General features: G+C 37.0%; 2 protein-coding genes across 2 annotated transcripts in view; both read right to left on the reverse strand.

Annotated features, from left to right (window-relative positions):
* Positions 1-4,699: 4,699 nt before the first annotated feature.
* Positions 4,700-11,483, reverse strand: LOC143283968 (ras-related protein Rab-33B-like). The gene is made up of 2 exons (XM_076590448.1): positions 11,129-11,483; positions 4,700-8,284 (listed from the first exon to the last, which is right to left on the reverse strand). Exons 1-2 carry the CDS (start codon positions 11,402-11,404, stop codon positions 7,769-7,771), a joined length of 792 nt encoding a protein of 263 aa, XP_076446563.1. The 5' UTR covers positions 11,405-11,483; the 3' UTR covers positions 4,700-7,768.
* A 3,085-nt stretch (positions 11,484-14,568) lies between these two features.
* The window catches only part of LOC143283970 (uncharacterized), a 34,957-nt gene continuing 25,163 nt past the window's right edge, over positions 14,569-24,362 (reverse strand). Inside the window, exons 17-23 of the mRNA XM_076590450.1 lie at positions 23,680-23,767; positions 22,742-23,092; positions 21,595-21,835; positions 20,520-20,595; positions 19,073-19,156; positions 15,553-15,642; positions 14,569-15,165 (exon numbers count right to left, since the gene is read on the reverse strand). Of these exons, the coding sequence (XP_076446565.1) occupies positions 15,070-15,165; positions 15,553-15,642; positions 19,073-19,156; positions 20,520-20,595; positions 21,595-21,835; positions 22,742-23,092; positions 23,680-23,767 (1,026 nt within the window). The 3' untranslated portion in view covers positions 14,569-15,069. The remainder of the gene's footprint in view (positions 15,166-15,552; positions 15,643-19,072; positions 19,157-20,519; positions 20,596-21,594; positions 21,836-22,741; positions 23,093-23,679; positions 23,768-24,362) is intronic.

A 24,362-nucleotide genomic window follows, 5' to 3' on the forward strand; every position in this document is an offset into this window, starting at 1 on the left:
TTTTTTTTTCTTTTTTTTTAAATTGTGTCAAACAAGTACAAGCTTTTGGTAGAAGCTGAAGGGAAAGTGAAAAGCATCATGAAAATTATATATATATATATGTGTGTGTATCTCAGATGCTACACCCACCATTATAAAGGTAAAAAGACACGCACACAAAAATTTCAAAAGGCGAAATATTTCATGTCACTTTTTTTCTTCTTCTTTTTTTTTTTTTGTCAGACAAGGAAAGGGAATGGGTATTCACCGGCTGAACAGTTACAAGTTGAAATATTTTAGTATGTAGAAACTCCTGTTGCATTATTTGGTGATGTTAAAACCTCTCAAATATCCTTTTCCATCAAAGATATTAATACTTCAGTCATCAATGTTTACAGAAGTGACTGGGGGGTGATGGGGATTGCTTTCCCCTATGATTTGACAAAATAAAACTAGAATGGATTCCAACTGTGGTTTGACAAAATATTTCATTTCTACTTCTTCCAAACAAGAATTCCATTCCACCACAATTATTCATACTTGGAATATGAGAGAAAGAAATTAGGGGAAACAATCCTCCGTGCTTATAAAGTATAATAATGTATGAATTTCACCATGAAACACCACGGCCGTTTCACAAAAATACATGACTTGGAGTATTCCGGTATACTAACAGTTTCTATGTTGTTTTGGCAATGTAAAAAAAAAAACCCCAGAAAACTTAATCTTTGTTTCATTAAGTTTTGGTTTAAAGACAGGCATTTCGGTTAACAAGCCCCTAGATCCCAGACGCAAAGTTTTCAGTAAAATTACAAATATCAGTCACTCCCAATTATGATGATTACACTTTTTTGGGTGTCTGTATTCCAAACAATGAGAGAAACATTTCCAACATACATCTCTCCTCTACATTTCTTACCACTATTGATGGTGTTTCCATCTGGAATGTAAGACACAGCCAGATAAAGAGTCAGAAAAAGTCCAGCAAAGAACACCATCCGTGCTTAAATAAAGTGACTTTCCTGGATGTTTGCTTGCTTTGTATTTCCAAGGGAAGTCTCCTACTTGTAATATCAACGACAAACTAAATCACTGATCACTTCAGACAAAAACAAGATTGAGTAAATCATGTTGCAAAGAACAGTTCTTTCAACATTTGATTTACTTTTATCCAGCTTGTTCAATTTATCAATTCATTTATTAAAAAAAAACAAAAAAAAAACATCTGTTTCTGGAAAAAGAAAATGTCTTCCTTAAATATAACAAAAAACATTCTTAATATAATTTAAGGGAGATGATATCCAAAACATGTAGTGCAATGACAAAATGATTATATTCAAATAATGTAAAAAAAAAAAAAAAAAATTAAAAAAGGGGGTGGGGAGATGGGGGGTGGGGAGATGGGGGGTGGGTGGGGGGTAAACCAAAGAAAAAAAAAGAAGGAATTCCTCAATCGAGTTCTGATCATCTTTATATGGGAACAAAATACTAAACTTCTCTTAAGGCAGACATAATATTTTGTATTAAATAAAAAAAGGTAAACACAATATTGAACACAACTGTGCAACTGCAGTTAACATATTTGCAAGCATGTGTACATCATGTGCTTGCATTTCTGCATGTTTACTGTAAGAGCAGGTATGTGCGTGGGTATATGCACAAAAATGTCTGTGCTCTTGCTGCAATGTTGTATTGAAGTTGAACACCGTAAGTCATCCATATCAAATTTCCTTCCAAACAGGATAACAGTATGTATGCATGTGGACATATGCAAAAAATGTCTCTGTGCTCTCATTGCTAGTCTATATTGAAGCTGAACACCAACTTGGTAATTCCCTTCAAGCTGAATGAAGATAAACTGTTCACAATGTTCAAAAATGTAAAGCCAAATTATACAAAAGCACCACACAAAAAACTACTGAGTACATAGGACTAGTTCAATCACCGCATACAAGCAAATAGCCAAACTGTAGCACACAACAGGGGGAGGGGGGGGGATATATATATATGTATAATATATATATATATTTTTTTTTCTTTTCAAAATATAGGTCTGACAGGAAAACCCCTTGTACTACAAAATCAGAAAAGCCTTCTAAAGTTCCTTCCATACACTGCCACTGTGTCTCAACTGCAATGACCAACCATACATGCTAAACTCTCCATACTTTGGAACTGATTCAACAAGTGTTTACATCAATATGTACATTGGATCTGTAAAAATACATATCATGAATGCTAAATACAGCATTCTGTTGAAAGACGTTTCACATGACAAATTTGCATGAAAGCACAGTGTGTCACGCACCCATAGTAAACCTCTGCTCCAGTGTCTTCTCTAAGATGATCCCCAAACCAGGGATTCTTACGGTCTGTAACACGGGTCAGTAAGGACAGGCACAACACCCCCCACACCTCCCAGATCACTTAAGTCATCATCCATTCTGGGTCAAGATGTGTCAAGAAGCTGGGTTTGTCACACATATCTGAAAGTAATGAGGCCTTGGATTATCATTCATTTTTGTGTTGATCGATCAGAACATAAACATACTGTGTCTATTCTGCACAGATGAGATTCATTAAAGAATTTCTGTTAGAGCTTTGGATCAATCATGACATATTTCAAAATCCCCTTGTTTTGTTCCTATTTGAGCAATCGGCACACACATTTCAAAATGGAAAGATTCTGCGATATGGAAAAACAGGACAACAATCACAGAGCAAATGAACAGAAAGAACAGTGATGATAAAATAGAAAAAAAACAACGAAAAAAGGCGACTCCATCTTCGACACTAAAATTCCCAATTCTGTCTTAGGAACATGTATGGAAGACAAGAATACAGCTACCTCCAGGGAACATATCTCACTTGGACCTGACTGCTTCAAACATACTTCTGTCAAGCATTTTGAAGAGAGGCTGTTGCTGGCTTTTGTTTGTGTATTGTTAGCCGTTTTGAAGATGGTTATTTGCTCACTTGTGATTGAAACAAGACACCAAAGTCAAAGAGCCACCATCATCAGTTTAACGAGTTCTGGCAGCAGAGCCACCATCATCAGTTTAACGAGTTCTGGCAACAGAGCCACCATCATCAGTTTAACTAGTTCTGGCAACAGAGCCACCATCATCAGTTTAACTAGTTCTGGCAACAGAGCCACCATCATCAGTTTAACTAGTTCTGGCAACAGAGCCACCATCATCAGTTTAACAAGTTCTGGCAACAGAGCCACCATCTTCAGTTTAACAAGTTCTGGCAACAGCACTGCAAAAAAAGCAAAGCATCTGGTGGAACCCATGACAAGTGGACATGAGTGATGAAGGTGATACGCAAGAGCAGTTAATTGTGTGTGGATGTGTAACCCTTCATACTGTATATTTGTGGAACTTTTACTTCAAAAAGACAAGTTCCTTTCTTAACAGTAAAGGTAAAATGCAGCATCTTTTTTTAAGTGCTGGGAAAAAGATCTCTTTTATAAAAGTCCTTGGGAGAGAAAATTTTATTCATGCAAGTCCTGAGAAGTAAATCACATTTCAAAAAAGAAACAGAGGTTACATTCTCCTTCAGTTTATGTGCAGAGCGCACACCGCTTTCCTTTCACACAAACTGACATCAAAAAGAAAGAAACAGTTTCATACAGCTGTTAACCATACCACTGTTGATCTTTCAATTTAGTACAGCCGTTAACCACATCACTGCTGATATTTTAAAACAAACATTACAAAAAATAATACAGAATGAAAGGAAAATGTCCTGACAAAAGACAACTGTTTTCTGTGGCAAAACAAAAACTACTCTGCATACACTACTGTGTGGTTATGACCAAAGTAATACAATGTTACCATTCTGTTATGATACAGACCTGGTTTTCAGAGCACGTTATGTTACCAATCACACCAATAACATATGATAATCCATCAAACTGAAACATCAAGGCATGACTGATATGCGGATCATGTTGACAGCATCTTCAAAAACAAAAACAACTTAAAACCAGAAACATCCACAAATAATCTTTACTACTGACACAGTCACAATTCCAATGAGCAAGATTTTGTGCCACTTTCAGAAAAAAAAGAATTTTTTAACATTTTTATTAAACCCATATCACTCCTACAGTCCCAGCCACATCATTTAAATAATTATGCAACATACCTTGGTGATACAAAGATGGAAACTGAACAAAACAATACAAAGAAAAAAGTATTATCCAGAGGGTCAGAGCATTCATTTTTTGGCATACGTCTGTAACAACTGTGTAACAGACAATACTGGAAGTCTGTACAACCCAACTTCTGTCCACAGTTCAGATTAATCTGACAAGGCACACGCCACAACACCTTTAACAACTGACAAATTTAACTATCATTGTCCAGGTGTCTATGGAAACCACGCCAGTGCTGGACACTTGTTTATAATGCATCATCATATTAAAGAACAAGATCACAATTAGCAAAAATGAATTCTAATAAAGATAGAAATAGGTAGTGCTAGAGGGGGTCAGCTATTCTGCTTTTATTACTTTAGGATAATATAAAGTAAAAAAAAAAAAAAAAATCACTATTCTGCTTTTATTACTTTAGGATAATATAAAGTTTTAAAAAAATCACAGTTAAAAAGGGTCAAACCACCAAACACTCTGCATGATACAGACAACCAGTTCTCCATAAACAGTACATAACATCAACCAAGCAAATATATATATATATATATATATATATATATATATATATATATATATATATATATATATAAATCATTGCATTGAAAAATAGTACAGAAAAAGGGAGGGTGAAAAAAAAATCTTCAAAACTGAAATGAAAAGGCACTGTGAAAACAGAAAAGTAATGGTTTGATCCAATACAAAACTGACAACAAAAATACAGTTTTGCCCTCTTCTGTTGTATTTCAGAACAGAGTAAGGCCACTGTAGGGACAAGGTGGTGGTCTTCACTTCTGGGGTAATGCTCACTCAGTCTGGTTCCATGACTCAGCGATAACTGTCGTCAGTACTGGGCTTAGTAGCTGGTATCCTGCCTGAGCAGGATCAGACCAGGCACTGCTGACTACCACCGAAGTGACTCAGCTGCAGTGCAGTGACTCCTCTGGGGTGTGGTGTCCTGGCAACCAATCATCAGTAGCTCTCTATGGACGATCTCAGTACTGAAACTAATGGGGATAATGACACTGGAACAGTGCAGACAATCACAAAAAATTAATTTAAGAAAAAAAAAAAGAAAAAAAATATTCTTCTTCGTTTATGGGCTGTGCCCACATTCACTTGTATGTACACAAGTGGGGTTTTACATGTATGACCGTTTTACCCTGCCATGTAGGCAGCCATACTGTTTTCAGGGGTAAATAAATCATATAAAAAAGATCAGTGTACTTTTTTTTTTTTTTTTTTTTTAACTTCTTTTCACAGAGCCTTTTCATTTCAGCTCCTTGGTTTAAGCCAACAGAAAAGAAAAAAAATATCAGGTAGATCTGATACCTGGCAAGAATTTCTGGAACAGACTGCACCATGCTGGTTCTATTTCCAATTAACACATGGTTTCATGGACATGGAAGGAAAATCTTTGGCTACAGTTTGATAGGTCTGAACAATGGTGAATACACCACTGTTGCTTTCATTTACTCCTATGAAAAAAGAAGAAAAATAAAAACCATTATCATTCAGTATATATATTCTGATCCACTATTAAACTTAATTATAATTGTATGCATTACAATGTCCAAGAATGGTTAAAATCACATTAAAAAAAAATGTCATGAAAAGCTGAATATTACAAACTAGATGACTAGCAAGCACGTAAATCTGTTGTACATTGGCATCAATTCAATTTCACTGACTTGGAAAACACATTGTCCCTTTCCAAAAAGAAGTTTTCTTGGACCTTAATTTCAGTTTTGACAATGGAAATCATCACTAATTCTGATTAATATCAAATTCAAAAATACAAATTTTGAGCAACATTTAAACAAAAGAATTTTCTTAAAAAGTAATAATGTCCAAAGCAAACCACTCTTTTTATGATTGACAGTGACATCAGAAACACAAAGTAATACACAAAACTGTTCACAGCAGTGTTACATTATTTTTGGTGTTACAGAGCCTTGTTTTTGGTGGTTGTTGTTGTTGCTGTTATTGTTGTTTTTAATTATCTAATATCATCATCTTAGATGAACAGACTATAAATAAATATCATTGTTTTTAATTTCTTGAAACTTCTTTCACTTTTTAACTGCATTCAGCTTGTTTTCACTGACTTTACATATTAAACACAAGTTTAACAGAACAATTATTATGTCAATACCAAATCACAAACGGAACAAGAATAATACCACAAGATCAAAATTGACAGGTCCCTTTATAAATTAATAATATCACCAGCCACTAAGAGAAAATGAAAAAAATAAATCATTTTGAGGAGAGAACAAAAATTGTTTGCCAATTACAAGAGCTGGATTTACACACACACACACACAAGCAGATAATGATCCACATAAATTATCAGTCATACGACTCATAGTAGTTACTACACATGGAATGGTGAAAAAAGTGCTAATGCAAATTGTCACAAACTTCATTAATAAACACATGATTTTTTTTCTTTCAAGGTAAAAAAGACAGAAACATTGAAAATTGCTCAATACATTATAAAGAGGGAGAAAAAATAGATCACATTCCGTTTTAAAAATCTAAAAATATCTTTTTGAAAAGAAACACCGGTTGGTATGAAATGAAAAAACAACGAGGCCAGGAGAACAAATGATTAACAAATAGGAAAGAGTGGTAACTCTCCGTTCACAAGGTACACTACTTAAGTCAGTGCTGCTTATGCCACCAATTCAGCTAGCACACAGATATATATCCAACTTTTCAAAAAAGAAAGCGCCAGGATTGTCCTTGTACCAATTGTCTGACATGTGAACACTGCAGTGATGACAGAAGAAATGTGCAAACACAAATTACCTTTTATTCAAGACTAGCATTGCCTTTTAATCCTGGAAAAGCTACACAGAAGATACAGAGTACAGAATATGGTTGCCTCGATGGTTTTTTGACTCGAATAAACAATGACTGAATGAGGCACTTCCTTTATAGAGGAAGTGTCTGCTTTGTTCCAATGTACCTTTTATTTACCCGTGTGCAAGCTGAATCAGTAGCAAATACAGCATTGATTTGAAGTTGCGTACCCTGTGAATGGAGAGAGTTACCACTCTTTACTATTTGTTAACTGGTTGGTATGATTACCAGAATATCATGTTGTGCAATCGTGCAGCAACTTGGAAAAATGCAGTACTGTGTATGAACTGAATGTTTCTATAATCACATAACATTTTTTTTTACTGTTTGAAGGAAAAAGTACAAAAAACACTATTAATTCAGACAGACTAAAAGATCTACAACATTAATAAACAGGTAATAAACATAAACCAACCAAACAAACAAATATTGAAATAAACAATGAAATACAAAAACAAAAAACAAAAACCTGTGCCCTATATTTATGATATGAAACCTAAACATGCTTTCAAAAGTCTATAATATAAAGGAATTATTAATTTCAAAGTTTGTTGCTGTCAATGCTAAAAAACAACAACAACAACAAAAAAAAAGTTGGGCTACAGAGAGATAAAATCCTGACATCAGCAGAGTAACAACACTAAATGGTCAAATTAATGGAACAAATATCTGGAAAAAAAAAGAGCAATTTTCCTGAACAAAAAAACAACAACAAAGAAAAATTTTTTTTTTTAAAAGACAAAGAAATCTGACTGACTTTGTTTAGCAAGGACACTTATCCTTTTCAATCTTATTCTCACTGGCCTGTCTCTCAGATCGCAAACCTCTGCGTCGACAACTCCCTCTCAAGCTAACAAACTCCGAACCTGCCGATGTGTCTCCAGGAACATAGTCTGCCATGCGAGGATGCATCATAGGTTTCGAGTTCTTCAGTTTGTGTGCTAATGTCATAAAGATGGCATCAACATGATTTGCCTTCCCGTCATCCTTTGCTGACGTTTCAAACAGTGGCATGTTGTGTGAGTCGGCGAATTTCTGTGCCATGTTGGTGTTGACAGCTACCTGCTTGACAGCATCGCATTTGTTGCCAACCAGAATGCGAGGGATGTTTTTATCCAGGCTGTGCCGGTCACACTCCTCAATCCACGCTGGCATGTTCTCGAACGTGGCTGGGTTGGTCATGTCATAGACAAAGACAACGGCGTGCACATTTCTGTAGTAATGCTGAACCATGGATTTCCGGAATCGCTCTTGACCAGCTGTATCCCAAAGTTGTAACTGAAACAAGCCAGAACAAAGTAAGCAAATTAATTCTATTTCAGTTATAGCTATCACCAAAACTGTATGAACATGCTACAAATAACTTAACAACTTGCATTCACTGGTAATAGTCTAATACTGAAATCAATATATCCATAATAATTATTCTTTATATTATCAATCAACAAGTACAACTAAATAATAAGACTTCTGAGGAGGATGCCACCAGTAACAAACTGTATTCTAGCATCTATCCTGCAACACTGAGTAATTAATCCATATTTTGCAATGATGGAAGAAATGATAATTAGATTTCAGGTAATGATGAGCTCTCCAATACTTTTTTTTAAGCAAATAAATGTGTATAGATCTTGTATTTAAAAAAATGTATTGTATAGAAATAGTGGTCATGGATGCCACTATTTTATATTTCTGGTTAGGATGTATCAAAAACACAGATATCTGGTTTTACTCATTTGCAGCAGAAACAAATTCACTGAAAGATACTGTGCAAGGCCTCTCCAAAAGAAAAGAAAGAAAATACTGTGCAATGACTGTATTGGAGTGGATTTTGGTTTTGTTCCAACAAATCTGAACACAAGTTCACAGAAAAAGAGTTAATAATTCATACAAGCAGCTTATATGTCAACACCACAAACAGTTCAAAGTTGCACATGCTGGTGTGGAGACATGTTTGCCCATTCTGTTGTGCCAGAAGAATGCACATGTTGCAGAGACAATGATTTGACTGTCGCAGCGTTTGGAAACAATGAATATGACTAGCCTACATTTTGCACCACAGAATATGCATTGTTTTCCAAACTGAGCAATCCTGGAAGTTGGCTTTATTCACAGTTGAACTTGATGTGGCACCACAACTTATCTCTTTGTCTTCTTTCTAGACAGCCAAGCCCAATGTGGTGGTGCCCTGTGTTGCATTTGGCTGATAGTTTAAATCAATTTAATTGCTTTAATGCACAGATATGTTCAGTTCAATGCATGGTTCTGTAAAGTGTTATCATTTAGTGATTTACCAGCTGTTTTGGTTTTTTGTTTTTGTTTTTAAAAAAAATTCTCATAGCTATGTTCCCTTTACCAACTGACAGCACCATGATTTAAATGTGCACACTATGGCTGAGCTGAGTGGTCAGAACATTGTTCTGCTCATTTGGGTTAAAATCCCAGCATTTTACTTTTAAAAGATTTTACTTTGAACTCCTTCATCATCACAATGACATGCAGACTGAGAATGTCTAGCATCCAAGTCAAATAATTGTGGATATTTGATAGCTGCTATGAAAACAAGAACTATGATGAAGATACTAATCACACACACACACACACACACACACACACACATGTGCGCACGCGCATGCACACACACACACACACACACATTCTTCTTGTTGGCAGTTCATTGTGACTGGCAATGAATCAGTGAATGCTATGTGCTTCCCATTCATGTTTGGAAAAGATCTATTGTATATTATATTACATACAAAATAAACTCACAAGAAAGAAAATTTACAGATGACATATTCATTATTTCATAAAACATAATGGTAATCTATTTCTATTCATACAAATCAAATGTTCTGTTAATATATCCTTTTTGGCTTGTGTTTTTTACATACAAGCACTTTAGTTATATCCTCCCTTCAAAATTCAATAAGAACACTGTCATTGCCAACACTATATAAATCCATGTAAAAAAAAATTAAATGTGCATTGATAAAAAAAAATTATACTGAATAAAAGAATAGTGTTATCTCTGATGAACAAACATGATGTCTGGTTTCCAGTTTTTAAAATATATCATACTATAAATAATGGTGTCAATGTGTTTAAACTCCTTCATTTCTTTTCAAATATTCTGTAGCAATAATAAATTATTTGGAAAAACAAAACAACTCTATTTTGTGACACGGTTTCTGAATTAACTTTTGTTAAGACTTTCACTACCACTAATAAAATTGGGAGGGGATGAATGTGGAAAACATCACGTGATCTTGCATTTTGTAAACACTATGACAGTGTGAGTATGACTTTACGGATTTGCAATTTTCATGGAATACAGTACATTATCTGTAAAATACTCAATACTGTATCTTGAGTACCATAAGTGTATATCTTAACTTATATTTAAGTTTTGTTTGCACCTGCATGCACTTACAGCGTGCAAGTTCTGTATGTGAATAATGCAGTACTACAAGAAATGATTAATAATCCCTACTCCCTAGTTTAAACACAAAATGAGAAAAGTCAAGCATGGACATAAAAATTATAACGATAATTCAAACAGCAGAGTGGAACTGATTGAACCCAACTTATCTGCTGCCTTGGTGATCAAAGTTCAAATCCTTGCCTAAGAGTAAGACTGAAGATTAGGTGGCGTGGGGGGTGGGGGGGGGGTGCCAAAGGTCAAACAGTACTGCTTAAAATTACATCATATGTTTTAAAATTCACCGGTCTCAATTTTGAAAGGCAAAAATTATGTGTTTGTTCCATGAAAGCATTTTTTCCTTGTCACACCCGATTGTTAATGTTAAGTTTTGTTACTTAAATCAGATCAAACGAAAATGAAATTCAACTTACTTAAAATTCAGTCTGACAGATCACACGAATCGGTCTTATGGGAACAAAACAAGCCCAGCTGAAAACTTCTTCAAAGTTATTCCCTGCTACAAAACGCTCAACCTTCCAATAAAGTTGATATTTACTATCAACGTCTGGTTATGCACATTAAAATTAACTTATTAAGAATAATAAGATTCATCGTAATAAGAAACTGTGCATCACCCTGTCACTGACGTGTCACCAGAACAAAGGATGCTGGAGGGCAAAAATAGAAGAACGTCTTACTTTCAACTGTTCCTTGTCCACCTGTATCGATTTCTCTCTGAAATCCACCCCAATTGTCGCCTCAGTTTTGTCGGGGAACTTTCCAAGACAGAATCTCCAGGTTAAACAGGTTTTGCCGACATTCGAGTCTCCAATGACTATTATCTTGAAAATTCTCCGCTGAGATTGTTTTTCTACGATTTTGGCAGCGCCTGCTTCTGTCGTCTCCACTACTGCATCCGAGCGTTGTCCTTCTGCAATTTCTTTCAATGTGACGCCTGATTTTTGCTCGCTCATGATTACTTTTCAATTGAAGTCTGCACAGAAAAACAAAGAAAATGTGCTCAGACTTGAAGTGACCACACAACTATCGAATCAAAACAACAATGACATCATGGGTTTCGCCATCTTTATTTTTATTTTCATAGTGGCTATATACAGAGTGACTGTGTGTAAGATACAGCATGATCGTATAAATACAGCAGACATTATTTACTACAAGTTCATGCTGCGCGCGCGTTATTTCGTGTTTTGTAAGTATGCCGGACACACGAGTGCGTGATCATTTGTGTGCAACGTGCACGTTTTTGTATTAGTATGTGTGCGTACGTTTATCCAGCTGCGCACGTGTGTGCGTCCGCACGACCGACTTCATTGCACATGACCTCAGTCAGTGCTATCTGCACCTTCAGAGTGTGGGGCTCATGACACAGAATCAAAAGAAAACTCTCTGTTAATCCTTAGGCATGATACGAGAGAGCATGCATTGCTTTCAGACTGCAGAATAACCGTTTCCTCTTTTGCCCTCTTTTTTTCTGGGAGTTGACCGAGTCGAGTGCTTTATTGAAGTTAACAAAACAGACGGGAACCTTCTGACCATTCCTATTCAAAGACTTTTGTATGATGACATATCAGAAACTGAAAATCTTACCTACTGTGGAATAACCCATCTAAACCTGGCCTGGTTCTATGCTATAGTTCTGCCTTCCCTGGACCTCAATGTTTGTTTATTACACTGAGAAGTTGTAGTATATAGCACTGCAGCTGATTCGCAACAGCCCTACTCCTCTGGCACCGAAACAAGAGCTGATCACGCCGTGACCTTGAGTGAAGCATCAGACTATCCATAGTTCCCACATCGCGCCTTTTACACACTCAGTGTCTCGGAGCACGCATCCACATTGCTCCCAGACACTCTCCATACCAGTACTTGTCTTTAGTATCCCTAGTGTTAAATCTCAGTGTTAATAAATACTTCACTTTTATATCTATAGCCACCCCCAAAAACGGAGATTGGCTGCCCACATGTCAGGGTAAAAACGGTCATGCATGTAAAAGCCCACTTGTGTACATACAAGTGAACATGGGAGTTGCAGCCAACGAATGAAGAAGTTATCTACATCCTATGCCTGCATGTGTTCTTCCAATGGTGTTTTTGACAGAAGTATAACATTTAAAGAGGTGTTCATGAAAGAAATTCCTTGGCAATTTCTGGCTCATTGGCATCACCCTATTTAAAGATCAGAATGATGACAGCCTTTGACCATTCATAGGGATACACACCACTATCAATAATTTTATCAAACAACTAAATTAAAAAAGCAAATAACTTCATCGCCAGCATCTCAAAATCTTCCCCCTGCTTTGCAATTGATTAAATTGTGTATTGCCTGACGAACCTCATCTTTTGTGATAACAGTGATGAAAATATATGGTCTGTCTCGTTGTCTAGTCTGTTTTCAGTCTCAAGGTCTCTGTCATTATGATTGTTACCTGCATATTGTCTTATCACATTCTTTAAAGATATTTTAAAAGTGTTCATACCAGACTTCCAAAGTTATACTGTTTCCTCCAAAGTTTTCATTTTCCCTCCAAATGGCAGACAAATTGTTTATTTTCAATTAGATTTCCTTCTTTTTTTTCTAGGTAGGTCTGTTTCTCTACTTTTAACAATTTGCTATAGCGCTTTCTGTTTTCTACAGATATTATCCTCAAGTCCTTCCCTCTTTCTCTTTTGTTCTTTGGCTTTTTGTCCCTGTTTGTTTTTGGGTTTTTTCCCACATGCCTGGTGTTCTTTAAGATTCAAAAGATTCTAATGGTTTTTGTGACATTCATTTCTGGTTTCTCTGCATTCTTTGTCATACCAAGGCCATGCATGTTTCCTTGAGTTAGACTAGTTGATCTTTGTAGACATGTGCTGTGCAGCATTCTTGATACATCTGTTGAATGATGCTAAGGCTGTGTTTAAAGCAACGTCGATGCTTGCTGCAACTTGGTTTAGCGTGTATGATAGTTAGTTGTGTCCAACTATGACCATCAGAACAGCAGAGGAAACTGTTGTACCCACTATTTAGGCTAGAATTTGATGTCTTGCCCAAGTTACATCCCCATTCTCTCGGCCAAGAGGGTTTCAGGACAGTCGGTGTTGGGATGGTTCCCAAAGGCCAACTCGCCCCCAAGGCTGCAGCACTAAGATCCATTGCATTGGAGAAACCATTGATAATACAGCTCTCACTTTGCTGTTGGCCCAACTGTAAACTTATGTCACAGCAATACTATATAATTATTACAAACTGTTCAGATTTTCTTTAAAATTGATTTCTGAAAAAAAAAAAAAAAAAAAAAAAAAGCTTGGTCACACTGTCACTGGTTGGTACCTTTTTCTACTTATGATAAATGTTTTCACACTTGAAGTTGCCAGACAAATCCACAGGTGTTTACCAGGATCCAGTTTGGAGCACAACGTTTAGAATTTTGCAATATCTGTGACCTTATGTGATTTTAAATGGATCGATAAAATGAATTATGAATAATAGTGCAACCTACAAAATCATGTGAAAGTGGTTTGAGTATGTTGGATTTCTACCTTTTGTCCTTTCATTGCTTTATGAAGCTCCCACAGTGGAAGATTCTTGCTGTTCCATAACATCAGAGAAAGGCGGGGTGTAATGGAGATTGGGTGCCAGTGGTGGTGAGGGTGGGGATGGTGGAATAAATTCCAGCTGTAGATTGTGTGGTGGCACGGGGAGTGTGTGTGTGTGTGTGTGTTGGGGGGGTGATGTTCCTTTTTGTGGCAGTCAGATGAGCGTCTGTCTCCATGTCCTGAATGATTCTCGACATCTGACCGGTTTCCTTTGGGCCTTGGGTGCTGAATAGGTGATGGAGCCTGGCATTGTTTTTATGTTGTACTTTCAACTCTGAGAAAGTGTTCCAATCCTCAGCCAACTTAAGTTCTGCTACTTCCTTTGCAGGAAAACTTTTGTGAGGGGAAAAAAATCACAGTAAAATAATTCCTGAAATGTTAATTGCTTGTTGTGCCCTTCCCAGATTTGTAGCATCCTTATACTTGGAATGTGAGGATAGAAGTCTATCTGTTTTGTGCCAAATTTGAAGCTGACCATTCACACAAACACACAAGCCCACACATAGAGAGACACATGGACAATGAAACCAGGTTGTTCTATAGATTTACTTGCACACATGAGCCAATAAACAGCACACTGACATAAAATTATATGAACAATATATCACAAAACACACAAGTGAATCTGAAGCACAGAAGCTGCATACTGGCTCTGTCATTTGAATTCTGTTGTACACTGAAAAATGTCCAGCATGTATTGCACAGGTGAGATCCCTGAGAAATCATAGAAAACTAATATGCAACTCCACAGGTCATACACATCTGATGATTCTGGCTTTTTTCTTTACATAAACACATTTGTTACAGAAAATTTTAGTTCTCTTTCATCCATTTCCTCAAACACAACATTAATGTGCACACATTAAAGCAAGCACACAGAAAATCTGTCATTTGTCCCCACATAGTAACAGTCAAAACAGGCAAGCAGTAATACACACCAAACAGGATATGTGTTTTCACCCACATTGAAATGCCGCGACACAAAGATGAATAAATAAATTCAACCAGCCATTTTATCTGATAGACATATATCCAGTGATTACTTCTGAGATGCTGTAATCTTTCTGGATTGCGGTTTTCTCCCTCGGCGACGTTGTTTGCGTGGAACCATGTTCTTCGTTGTGAACGTAATGCACTGAAACATTATGAACCAAATTAGATAGAACAGTGACCTATAAAACCATTCACTTATTTTATTGAAATAGTATTTTTGCTGCTGGTGAATGAAATTTTCTGTCACTCAGAAAAAATATCAATGTATTGAGTTATGGAGACAAAGTGTACTATTTTATAAATTCAGTACAATCAAAAACTGGTTATAACATGCTGCAGACTGGATTTCTTATCAAACTTGAGCATTTTAAAAACAAGAGACCTAATTCACAATGAACACTTGAGAAAAATGGTTTAGTTTATAATGGTTGTTTGTGAGAATCATATGAAAAGATTTTAAAAAAACAAACAAACAAAAAACATACACATTCTGAAGAGTGAAAAACAAAAGACATAAAAGAAAACACACCTTCTCATCCAAAAAGTCCAGGAGTTTCTGCTGAGAGCACCTGATGCCTGCAGCCTTCAAGTCTTCTTTCAGCATCCCCAGGTCCAGAGGCTAAGGAAAGAGAACAAATCTGGCTCAACATAGTGGCAAGAATACAACACAGCTGCGTGAAGATGCTAAATGATTCAAAACACAAATTCCAAAACTCCACAGTTTAGCATGCAGTTTCAGACAATTTAAAATAAATATGGTAACAGTAAAATTTATACAGCTTGTGAGTGTCATCATCTGCATTCCACAAAATCATTAATGAAAATAACTTACTGCTATCACCATCTTTTTTTTCAAAAGAGTTTCTACATCTACCTAGGATATAAAAATCCTTTATTTCATTCCCATCAAAACTTTTTCTTGACATCAGCCATCATGGCTAACACTTAAGTTTGACAATTTTTGTGGATTATGATTTGAACCTGATCAGATACTTTAAAATCACAGTGGAAGTTTATCCACAATCAGCTCTTTCATAGAAATGAGTGATCCAAGCATTGCAGTGGGATAACTGAGACCATACAAAGTCAATCATCAACACATCTTTTGACATTATTGCTTAATTTCCTGACCAACAGTGCAACAGTTACTTTCTTGTGGTCTGGCTGATACAGAATATATTACAAAGTAAGAAATGAGCACACACATGTCAAGATGTCTCAAACCAAACTAGATCACCATAGCATCATGATCCTAGTCTCCTCAAACATTAGATGAAAAAAAAGGAGAAAAAAACATCTTTAAAGCTGTGGCCTTACTTTTACAGTGACCTCAATTTGAAGTTTACCTCCACTTCCACTGACTGGTTTAGGTGTCATCACATTTACCAAAAAAAAAAAAAAAAAGTTTGCAGGGTCTGTTACAGTATTAACTCTTGTGACATATCCACAACGGAAGAAATATTTGCTCAGCGACTGTTGTCATAGTGGGAGCTTAGTAAGTGCTATCATACATATCAGGTATACACTGCATCAGGACAGGCATGACTGAATACTACCAAAGTGATTCAACAGCACTGCAGAGCATCAGACTTTTGAATGGAATGGACTGAACCTTCCTGTAGCTGAGCGAGTGATAGCTCGAGGCCAGAGTGTTGCGTGCGCAGCAGCCATAGTACTCCCCAACTTCAGTGAGCAAGAAAGCCATAAGAGCATCATACCGTGTGTTGCGCTGTGTGTGTGTGTGTGTGTGTGTGTGCGCGCGCTCTCAATGGTAACTGTATGGAAAGTTTTGTGTGCTTCTTATATGATATCACCTTAAAAATATTTCAGCAGTTTTTCTATGCATGGTATGATGTGGTCATTTTGATGTGCAGTCCATCCCATTCTTCCTCGGTCTCCCTTCTTCCCTGTCTGTCTATTTCTGTTTGTCTCTCTCTGTGTCCCTTTCTCTTTTTTTCACACATATGCCTTGCCTTGGTCCCTTAGCGCCGTGGGGAACCGTCAGGGCACAGTGATGTTGACTCGTGCACTAGCCTTCTCAATTCTGGACGATCATGTGTGAGTGATTGTGTTTCAGCAAATGTCAGCCCTGTTCATTCTTCGCATATAAGAGGGTGAATTTTTTTTAATTTCATGGACGTTTTCATGGAATGTGTGTTTGTGTGTGTGTGTGTGTGTGTAATGTTGGATCATATGAAAAGATTTGTGTGGTTTCATTACATGCTTTTTATGTTTTAGCACACATTTATTTGTTTTTAGGTTTAGTAGAGTGTTTTTACTTTGATGTACAATCCAACCCCCCTCTTTCTCTCCATCTCTGTCTCCCTCCTTCTCCTCCCTACCTCTCAATCTCTCTCAGTTTGTCAGTCAGTTCAAATTTTGTGGCGTTTTGAGTGTTTGTGAAAGTGGGGTTGGGAATTATATATTTTTGATAGAATATGTTTAATCAAATTTGTGTATGGGTTTATGTGTCAGTGTGTGTGTGTGTGTGTGTGTGTGTGTGTGTGTGTGTGTGTGTGTGTGTGTGCATGCTAGAGAATATGGGGAGGGAGGGAAAGAGTTATAGTTTAATGTGAAAGACGTATTATAATCTATAGATTGTCGCATAAAGAAATATTAATGTGTACATTGGATTTTACATGTTTTGCTTTAAAAAAAAAAAAATTAAAAATAATGTTGTTGCTGTTTTTTAAAATCATTTTTTGTTCGATATGTTTTGATTTTTATTGATTCTCATGGATCTATAGATTGTCGCATAAAGAAATATTAATGTGTACATTGGATTTTACATGTTTTGCTTAGAAATTTTTTCAAAAATTAATGTTTTTTTTAATCAATTTTTGTTCGATATGTTTTGATTTTTTATTGATTCTCATCATCTATCATTTCATTATTTTTATTTATCTATTTATCATTTAATTAATTGATTAATTCATCCTTTTTATTTGTTTATTCACTTATTCAATTCATCTATCATTTTATTTTATTTTGTTCTATCTTATCTTCCCTCAAAGCCTGACCAAGCACATTTGGGTTACGCTGCTGGTCAGGCATATGCTTAGCAGATGTGGTGAAGCATACATGGATTTGTCCAAACTCAGTGAGTACCTGAACTGAATTTTTATTTTTATCTGATTTCATGTAATTATGTAATCAATATCTGAAACCCACTGCTTCCTTAACCCACACCTCTTGCCTTTATTTTCTAACTTTATTCATGGCTTTGCAAGCATGGTACATCAACTGAAAGTGTTTCTGTCTTGGGTAGTATGTAGTGGTCTGCAAGGATGAAGGCATGAACAACACTACAGCAATTTCCTGTGTTCGTCAACGAACACACACACACCCAGAGGCAGAGTCGGCTTCGACACTGCCATGCTCAAAGGCTGAGATCAGGGAAGTCATAACATCTTCAGCTTGTTATGTGGTGGACAGCTCTGTCTAAAACTTCACCTCTGCTCGTCTGCAGGAGGAACGCGCACACAGATACACACACACACACTTTTGCTGAATTGTCTGCATGAGGTATGGGAATACTGACATGGCAGCAGCTTGGCCTCTCAGCTGTTAGGCCATTCATTCTGTCCATTCTTATAGGGCCGTGATTGATGAGTCTGCTGTGGAGGGTGGTATCATGGTGTCCTGCCACTGATACTGATGAAAGTTCCTTATGGAGTACCTATCTTTGTGTGTACAAGGTGAACCAGTCTGTCGCTGTGTTCAGATTATTCCTGTGGATTCCTTGAGGAGCATATGGGGCCACAGCAGCACTGCTCCAGCAGACTTGGGTTTGGGGCTGTCTTCAGTTAGGCGCTTGTCCACCCATGGCTGCTTACATCTTATCCTTCGTGCATCTTCGCCCATGTCTGTTTTGATCTGCCCACTATTCTTTTTCTGTATAGAAAATTGGGCAGCAAAAAAAAAAAAGAAAAGAAAAAAAAATCAAAATCAAAAATGGGGAAAACACTGTTTCCCAATGGTTCTAAATTTCCCCCAGCAACTTTAACATAATACGTAATCAGTATACTGGTTAGAGAATAAAAGATCACCTCAAATGTTAGAACTTTGTGATGCAGGTCTGGATTGCTCCGAATAAACGCCATCAGCTTTTGGGGCAAGTCTGCTGCTGCAATCTGATGGACAAAAAAAAAGAAGAAAAAGTAAAAATGGATCAATGAAAATCCATCTGCAGATGGAAACTAAAACAAAGTCATCAGGCAAGTATGAAGTATCTAACCCACAATACCTATATATAACAACTGGAAAATGTCATGGGAAAAGATCGTTACAAGGAGGAAGTGTTATGGTCAGGACCAGAGGTCATGGTCAGGTCAAACTGGTTATACTTACTTAATCCTCTGATTGCTGTTTGAATGCTGATTGCTGAATGTATATGCTCATAAGTGAAGGGCTGTCACCTTCCTGAAACAAGATTGGGATTACAGGTCAAGATGTCGGTCTCCATTCTTTAGTTGAACACCCTCCTCCTGTGATCGCGTCTCTTTTGTTAAGTAAAATGAGCTGTTGCACTGCTTCAAAGTACACAGGGAGAAGCTCTTGCACTTCAAATTCACGCTTCACTGATTCCATTCAGCAATTGTGGGGCAGATCCTCTTTGTGCACTGTGTTAATATACGGCCTCTACCAGACATGTCCACTGCTGCCTAGCCTTTACTGCTGTGTTATTTTAGCTAGCTTCATCCTGGTAAAGCCAATAAAAGTTATTCTTGAAATAGAATATAACATGACCAGGTGTGAACTGTTGGCCGCCACTCCTTCCCTGGACCTTGCATTTGGATTGAACTTCCTCTTTCACTTCGTCAGGTCTCCGCACTCAGCTCTTTCAAGTCTGGCCTTAAAACCCCACCTCTTTCCAAGACAGCCTCCCTCTCCTGCCTCTTCCTTGTTTTCAGTTTTTCCCCAGTTTAGGGTTATGCATGCATTGACCAACTGGTGTGAATGCGTTTTGATTTGTCTCTACACAAGATTTACTGCTATTTAGATACTAATTATTAATAATTATCATATGGAACTAAAAACATGCAGATGAAGATTAGATACTAATTATTAATAATTATTATTATGTAACTAAAAACATGCAGATGAAGATCAATTTTAAAAAAAGAGTATAATATATATACAGTTCTACAGCCAGTCTAAACTCTATATTATAAAGGCAAGACAATTCATACTGATTCAAATTGTTTTTAAATGATGGAGACATTGACAAAACACCATCAACAGAAAAAACAAAACAAAAATCAAATAAACACTTTGTACTTGCTTCATAAATAATCGATTGTGTTGAAAGTTCAGTAACAAATACGGGAAACTGAATAAATGGATGAAATGTATTATAATCTGAAAAAATGGATGATCCGTGATATTAGATATTTATCAAAAAAAATAATGGTCTTTATGACTTTCAGCAAGTTTTGTTGATGACTGTGTTTTAATCTAGGACATGGAGTCATACAGTGTCCAGCATAGTCGTACCTGTTGTGACGGTGTGATTTCTTCATTGTCATCCGAGTCCAGTCTTTCCTCAAACACACTCACATCGGGCTGCTCACTGTAAACAGTTTGGCAAATTCATCCCATTAGTTTACAGATTAAAATTAAAGTATAGATCAGTTTCAGTTTCAGTAGCTCAAGGAGGCGTCACTGCATTCGGACAAATCCATATACGCTACACCACATCTGCCAAGCAGATGCCTGACCAGCAGCGTAACTCAACGCGCTTAGTCAGGCCTTGAGAAAAAAAACAAAAACAAAAAAAACACCTGAAGATCACACTGTCAGCAATTACATACATTGTAATCTTTCCTTTTTGTACACACACATACATGTAAACATGCCACATGCTACTGTTGAGGAAAACTTTCAAATACACATGTATTTTTTTAATGTGAGGCTTTTAAAGCTTTTTTTTTTTTTTTTTAATTTGAAGATGTTGATAATAACTTTGTTTTATTAATATTTCTGAAAGTCTGCTTCACAGTCCAGTTGGACATTTGCTAGGATTTTTTTTTTTTTTTTTTTTTTTAAAGATTGTAATTTACGTTGTCTTAAGTTGGATTTTTTCCCCCTTCTAAAATCACACCATGTGATTAGATGTTAACTGAAGATCACACTGTCAGCAATTACATACATTTTAATCTTTCCTTTTTGTACACACACATACATCAACTGTCATAACCTCACTGAGCTGTTCCATCATCAGAGCAGCAATTTTTACTTTATTCACACCTGATTTATAACCCTGTAAATAACTCAAATGCAACAGATCTAAGTATTCCTTCCTTGTGCACCTTATACATGTTCAAAAGAACCTTTTCCATTATAATTCAAAGAATGCACCTTATGCGCTGTATCAATATAGGCCAGAAATTACATAATCTGTTCTGCTGGGCAAGTTATTATAGTATACAATGCAAGATACTATGAATGCAATCCAATGAAATACAGTGCAATGCAAAATGCTTTATTCCCCAAAATTAGTTTCTCTTTGGAGATCATAAAGTATTCTGTATTCTGAACCGGCACAATGATTGTGAAATGCAGCAGTCACCTGGCGTCAGAGTCCTGAGAAGATGAGATGCCTTTCTCAGGAGAACTGTTGCTAGCTGTAGCGGTCTTGGTGGGCGATTCATTGTGAACTCTCCTCTGCAATGCTCCCACTCCACACCTGCTCTTTTTGGGTGACTGATAGGAAGAAACGGCTGGAAGTTCCAGGTGAATCCTTCGTTCAGGTTCTTGGGACTGTTGTTGTTGTTGAGCTGCTGTTGTTCTGCTCTGGTCTTCGCTTGGCTCTGAAACACAGTTTCTTGTTAATGATGACCTTTTGCTTAGAAATCCAAAACTCTGTTTTACCGGGGAAAAGATACTTCTGAATCACAGACTTCAGTATAGAACATGTATTTGTTCATAAATGATAGAAGATCTTACAAAAATCAATCAATTTTTCACTTTACACACAAAAAAATTATTCTTCAAAAATTGTCATTGTAGTCATAGAGACAGCTGGGAAGTTAACAATTTGAATCCACAAGAGGTATAATACTGTTTAATTGTTGTTGTGTTTTGTGGGAAGGGGGTGGGGGGGAGGTGTGAGGTTGAGGGAGTGGGGCTGATTGGCTGCTACCCATGTACTCAGATGGGAAGACTGTACAGTTGAATGTCATCCACTTCAATGCCATGTCAGTGACACCATTGCTCACATTTCAAAACCAGTACTGCAGGTACCTGTCTTTCTCAGGCTTGGTTGGTATCAGGATATATTATGAAAAGAAGTGCATTTCTGTCAAGTAGTTTTGAAATAGCTAAACTGATGTCCATTGCAGCAGCAGCATCACCTTCATCCAGTAAAATAAAACAGAGAACAAAAATTCCTATTCTTTTAAGAATGGATAGGAAAACCATTTGCAGAGACCCAGAATTTGACATACAATCAGCAGACCTAGAAGAATCATGTGGGCAGTTATTCTGTGTGGCACCACAACCACTCTTCAGGACTGAGGGAGAAGAAGAAGGAGAAGAAGAAGAAAAAGAAGAAGCAGAAGAAGAAGATTCTTTTAAAATTCTGAGTCCCTTCACGACCTGCTTTCAAGGTGGATCTTCTGAGTTTTGATCTCTTTCCTTTCCATGATTCCAGTGAGTTCATGTCTACAACAACATCAAACAAAGACTTGCAATCTCTTGGCACCAAAACTGTATACCTGTCACGTTCTGCGCCAGCCCTCTCTTGGTTTTGGGCCTTTTCCCCGGCTTGCTCAGGCCCGGTACTGTCCCCAAGTCCTGACTGGGACCACTCTCCCTGTCCAGGACTGGCAGCTTTCTGTTCTGCCTGGCTGTGTGTGAACAGCCCTGGCCCTTCTCCTTCTCCTTGCACAGCATGGGAGGCGGTCTGGACTGGTCGACTGGCGGTCTGGACCTGGGTCTGTTGGACTCTCTGTGCAACACGGGCGCTTGCCAAGCTGTGAGGGCCTGACCTCCCTCCTTGCTCAGCACTGGTGGGTCCAGGTTGGGCAGATAGGAGCTGTCTTCGTCATAGTCACTGTCAGTTTCATCTGGATAGGTAGTGAAGAGACCAGGAGAACTTTAGCAAGTAGGTTTTGTTCATTAAATCAATGGGAAAATGTTCTTTCTTGAGAATAAAAATTTTTTAGCATTAATACATTTGACTGTCTATGAACAATGAGCTGGAAATCATTTTGGTTGATTTTAAACATGCAGGAAAAGAGTCCTGGGATGTAAATTACCGTAAAGTTCGGTCTATTGAGTGCACTGGTATATAAGCCGCACCCACTAAATTTTGAAAAAAATTTAACTTCATACACACATAAGCCGCATTGGCTTATAAGCCACACTTATTACCGGTACCGGAACACATACCGATACTACAAAAAAGCTGTCACTGCTGTAGGTTATGAAATAAACACAGGCGGAAACAACACAGAGAAAAGCAAGCGAAAATACTGCTAGTGCCACACAAACAAACAAAAATTTCAGTGTTAATATATGTCAGCTACAGGAGCGTCTGTCAAAGAAATTGTCCACCCCAAAGTCTCTAATCTTATTAAAATCATTTACCAGTGAATATTAAATCACCTTATTTTTACTGCACTGTTGATAAAGAATTTAAGTAAACACACACATTGATGGGTCTTGTGGTAGATATCTTTCAGCACCAACTTCATGCGTTTCTTTCCCACTGGCTTCAGCCCATACTTCTGGACCTCATTCTGAAAGCACACACAGTCCACACAAAAACATAATAACTCAACTTAACTTATGCTGGTTGCAAGATTTAGATTTATAAAAGCATAAAACTAATGTTAAAAAAAAGTCTTGGGGGTGGAATGAAAAATTAAGGTGTGATGAAATGCTGGTTGCAAAATTTATGAAAGCATAAAACTGATGTCAAAAGACAAAAGTCTTGGAGGAAATGAAAAGTCGATAAGTGCTGGGATTTCACTGCTTGAATTAATATAGTCCTCAATATCAGGAGAAATATGGAGAGATACAAGCCAACCAAAAGGCTATGCTGTGATAATGGACACGCAAGGACATTCTTTTTAATGTCCACAGAAATATTAACAGCCCAAATAAAACACAACCACTCTACACACAGAAAGGCATCCTGCAAGAGCAGCACAAGTTGTTAGTTATGCTTTGCTCTGACCCATGATCTATAGTCCAGACAAATCGGGAGTAACTTAGAACTTTGATGTCAACAGAATTATATGAATCAAGTCAATTTTCACCCCTTTTTTTCAAGAAAATTATTTTTAAAAAGTTTAGGTTATTTGGTTTTTTATATTGTGGGATTACAGACTT

The sequence above is a fragment of the Babylonia areolata genome, chromosome 7, assembly GCF_041734735.1.
Source record: "Babylonia areolata isolate BAREFJ2019XMU chromosome 7, ASM4173473v1, whole genome shotgun sequence".
Taxonomy (NCBI): domain Eukaryota; kingdom Metazoa; phylum Mollusca; class Gastropoda; order Neogastropoda; family Buccinidae; genus Babylonia; species Babylonia areolata.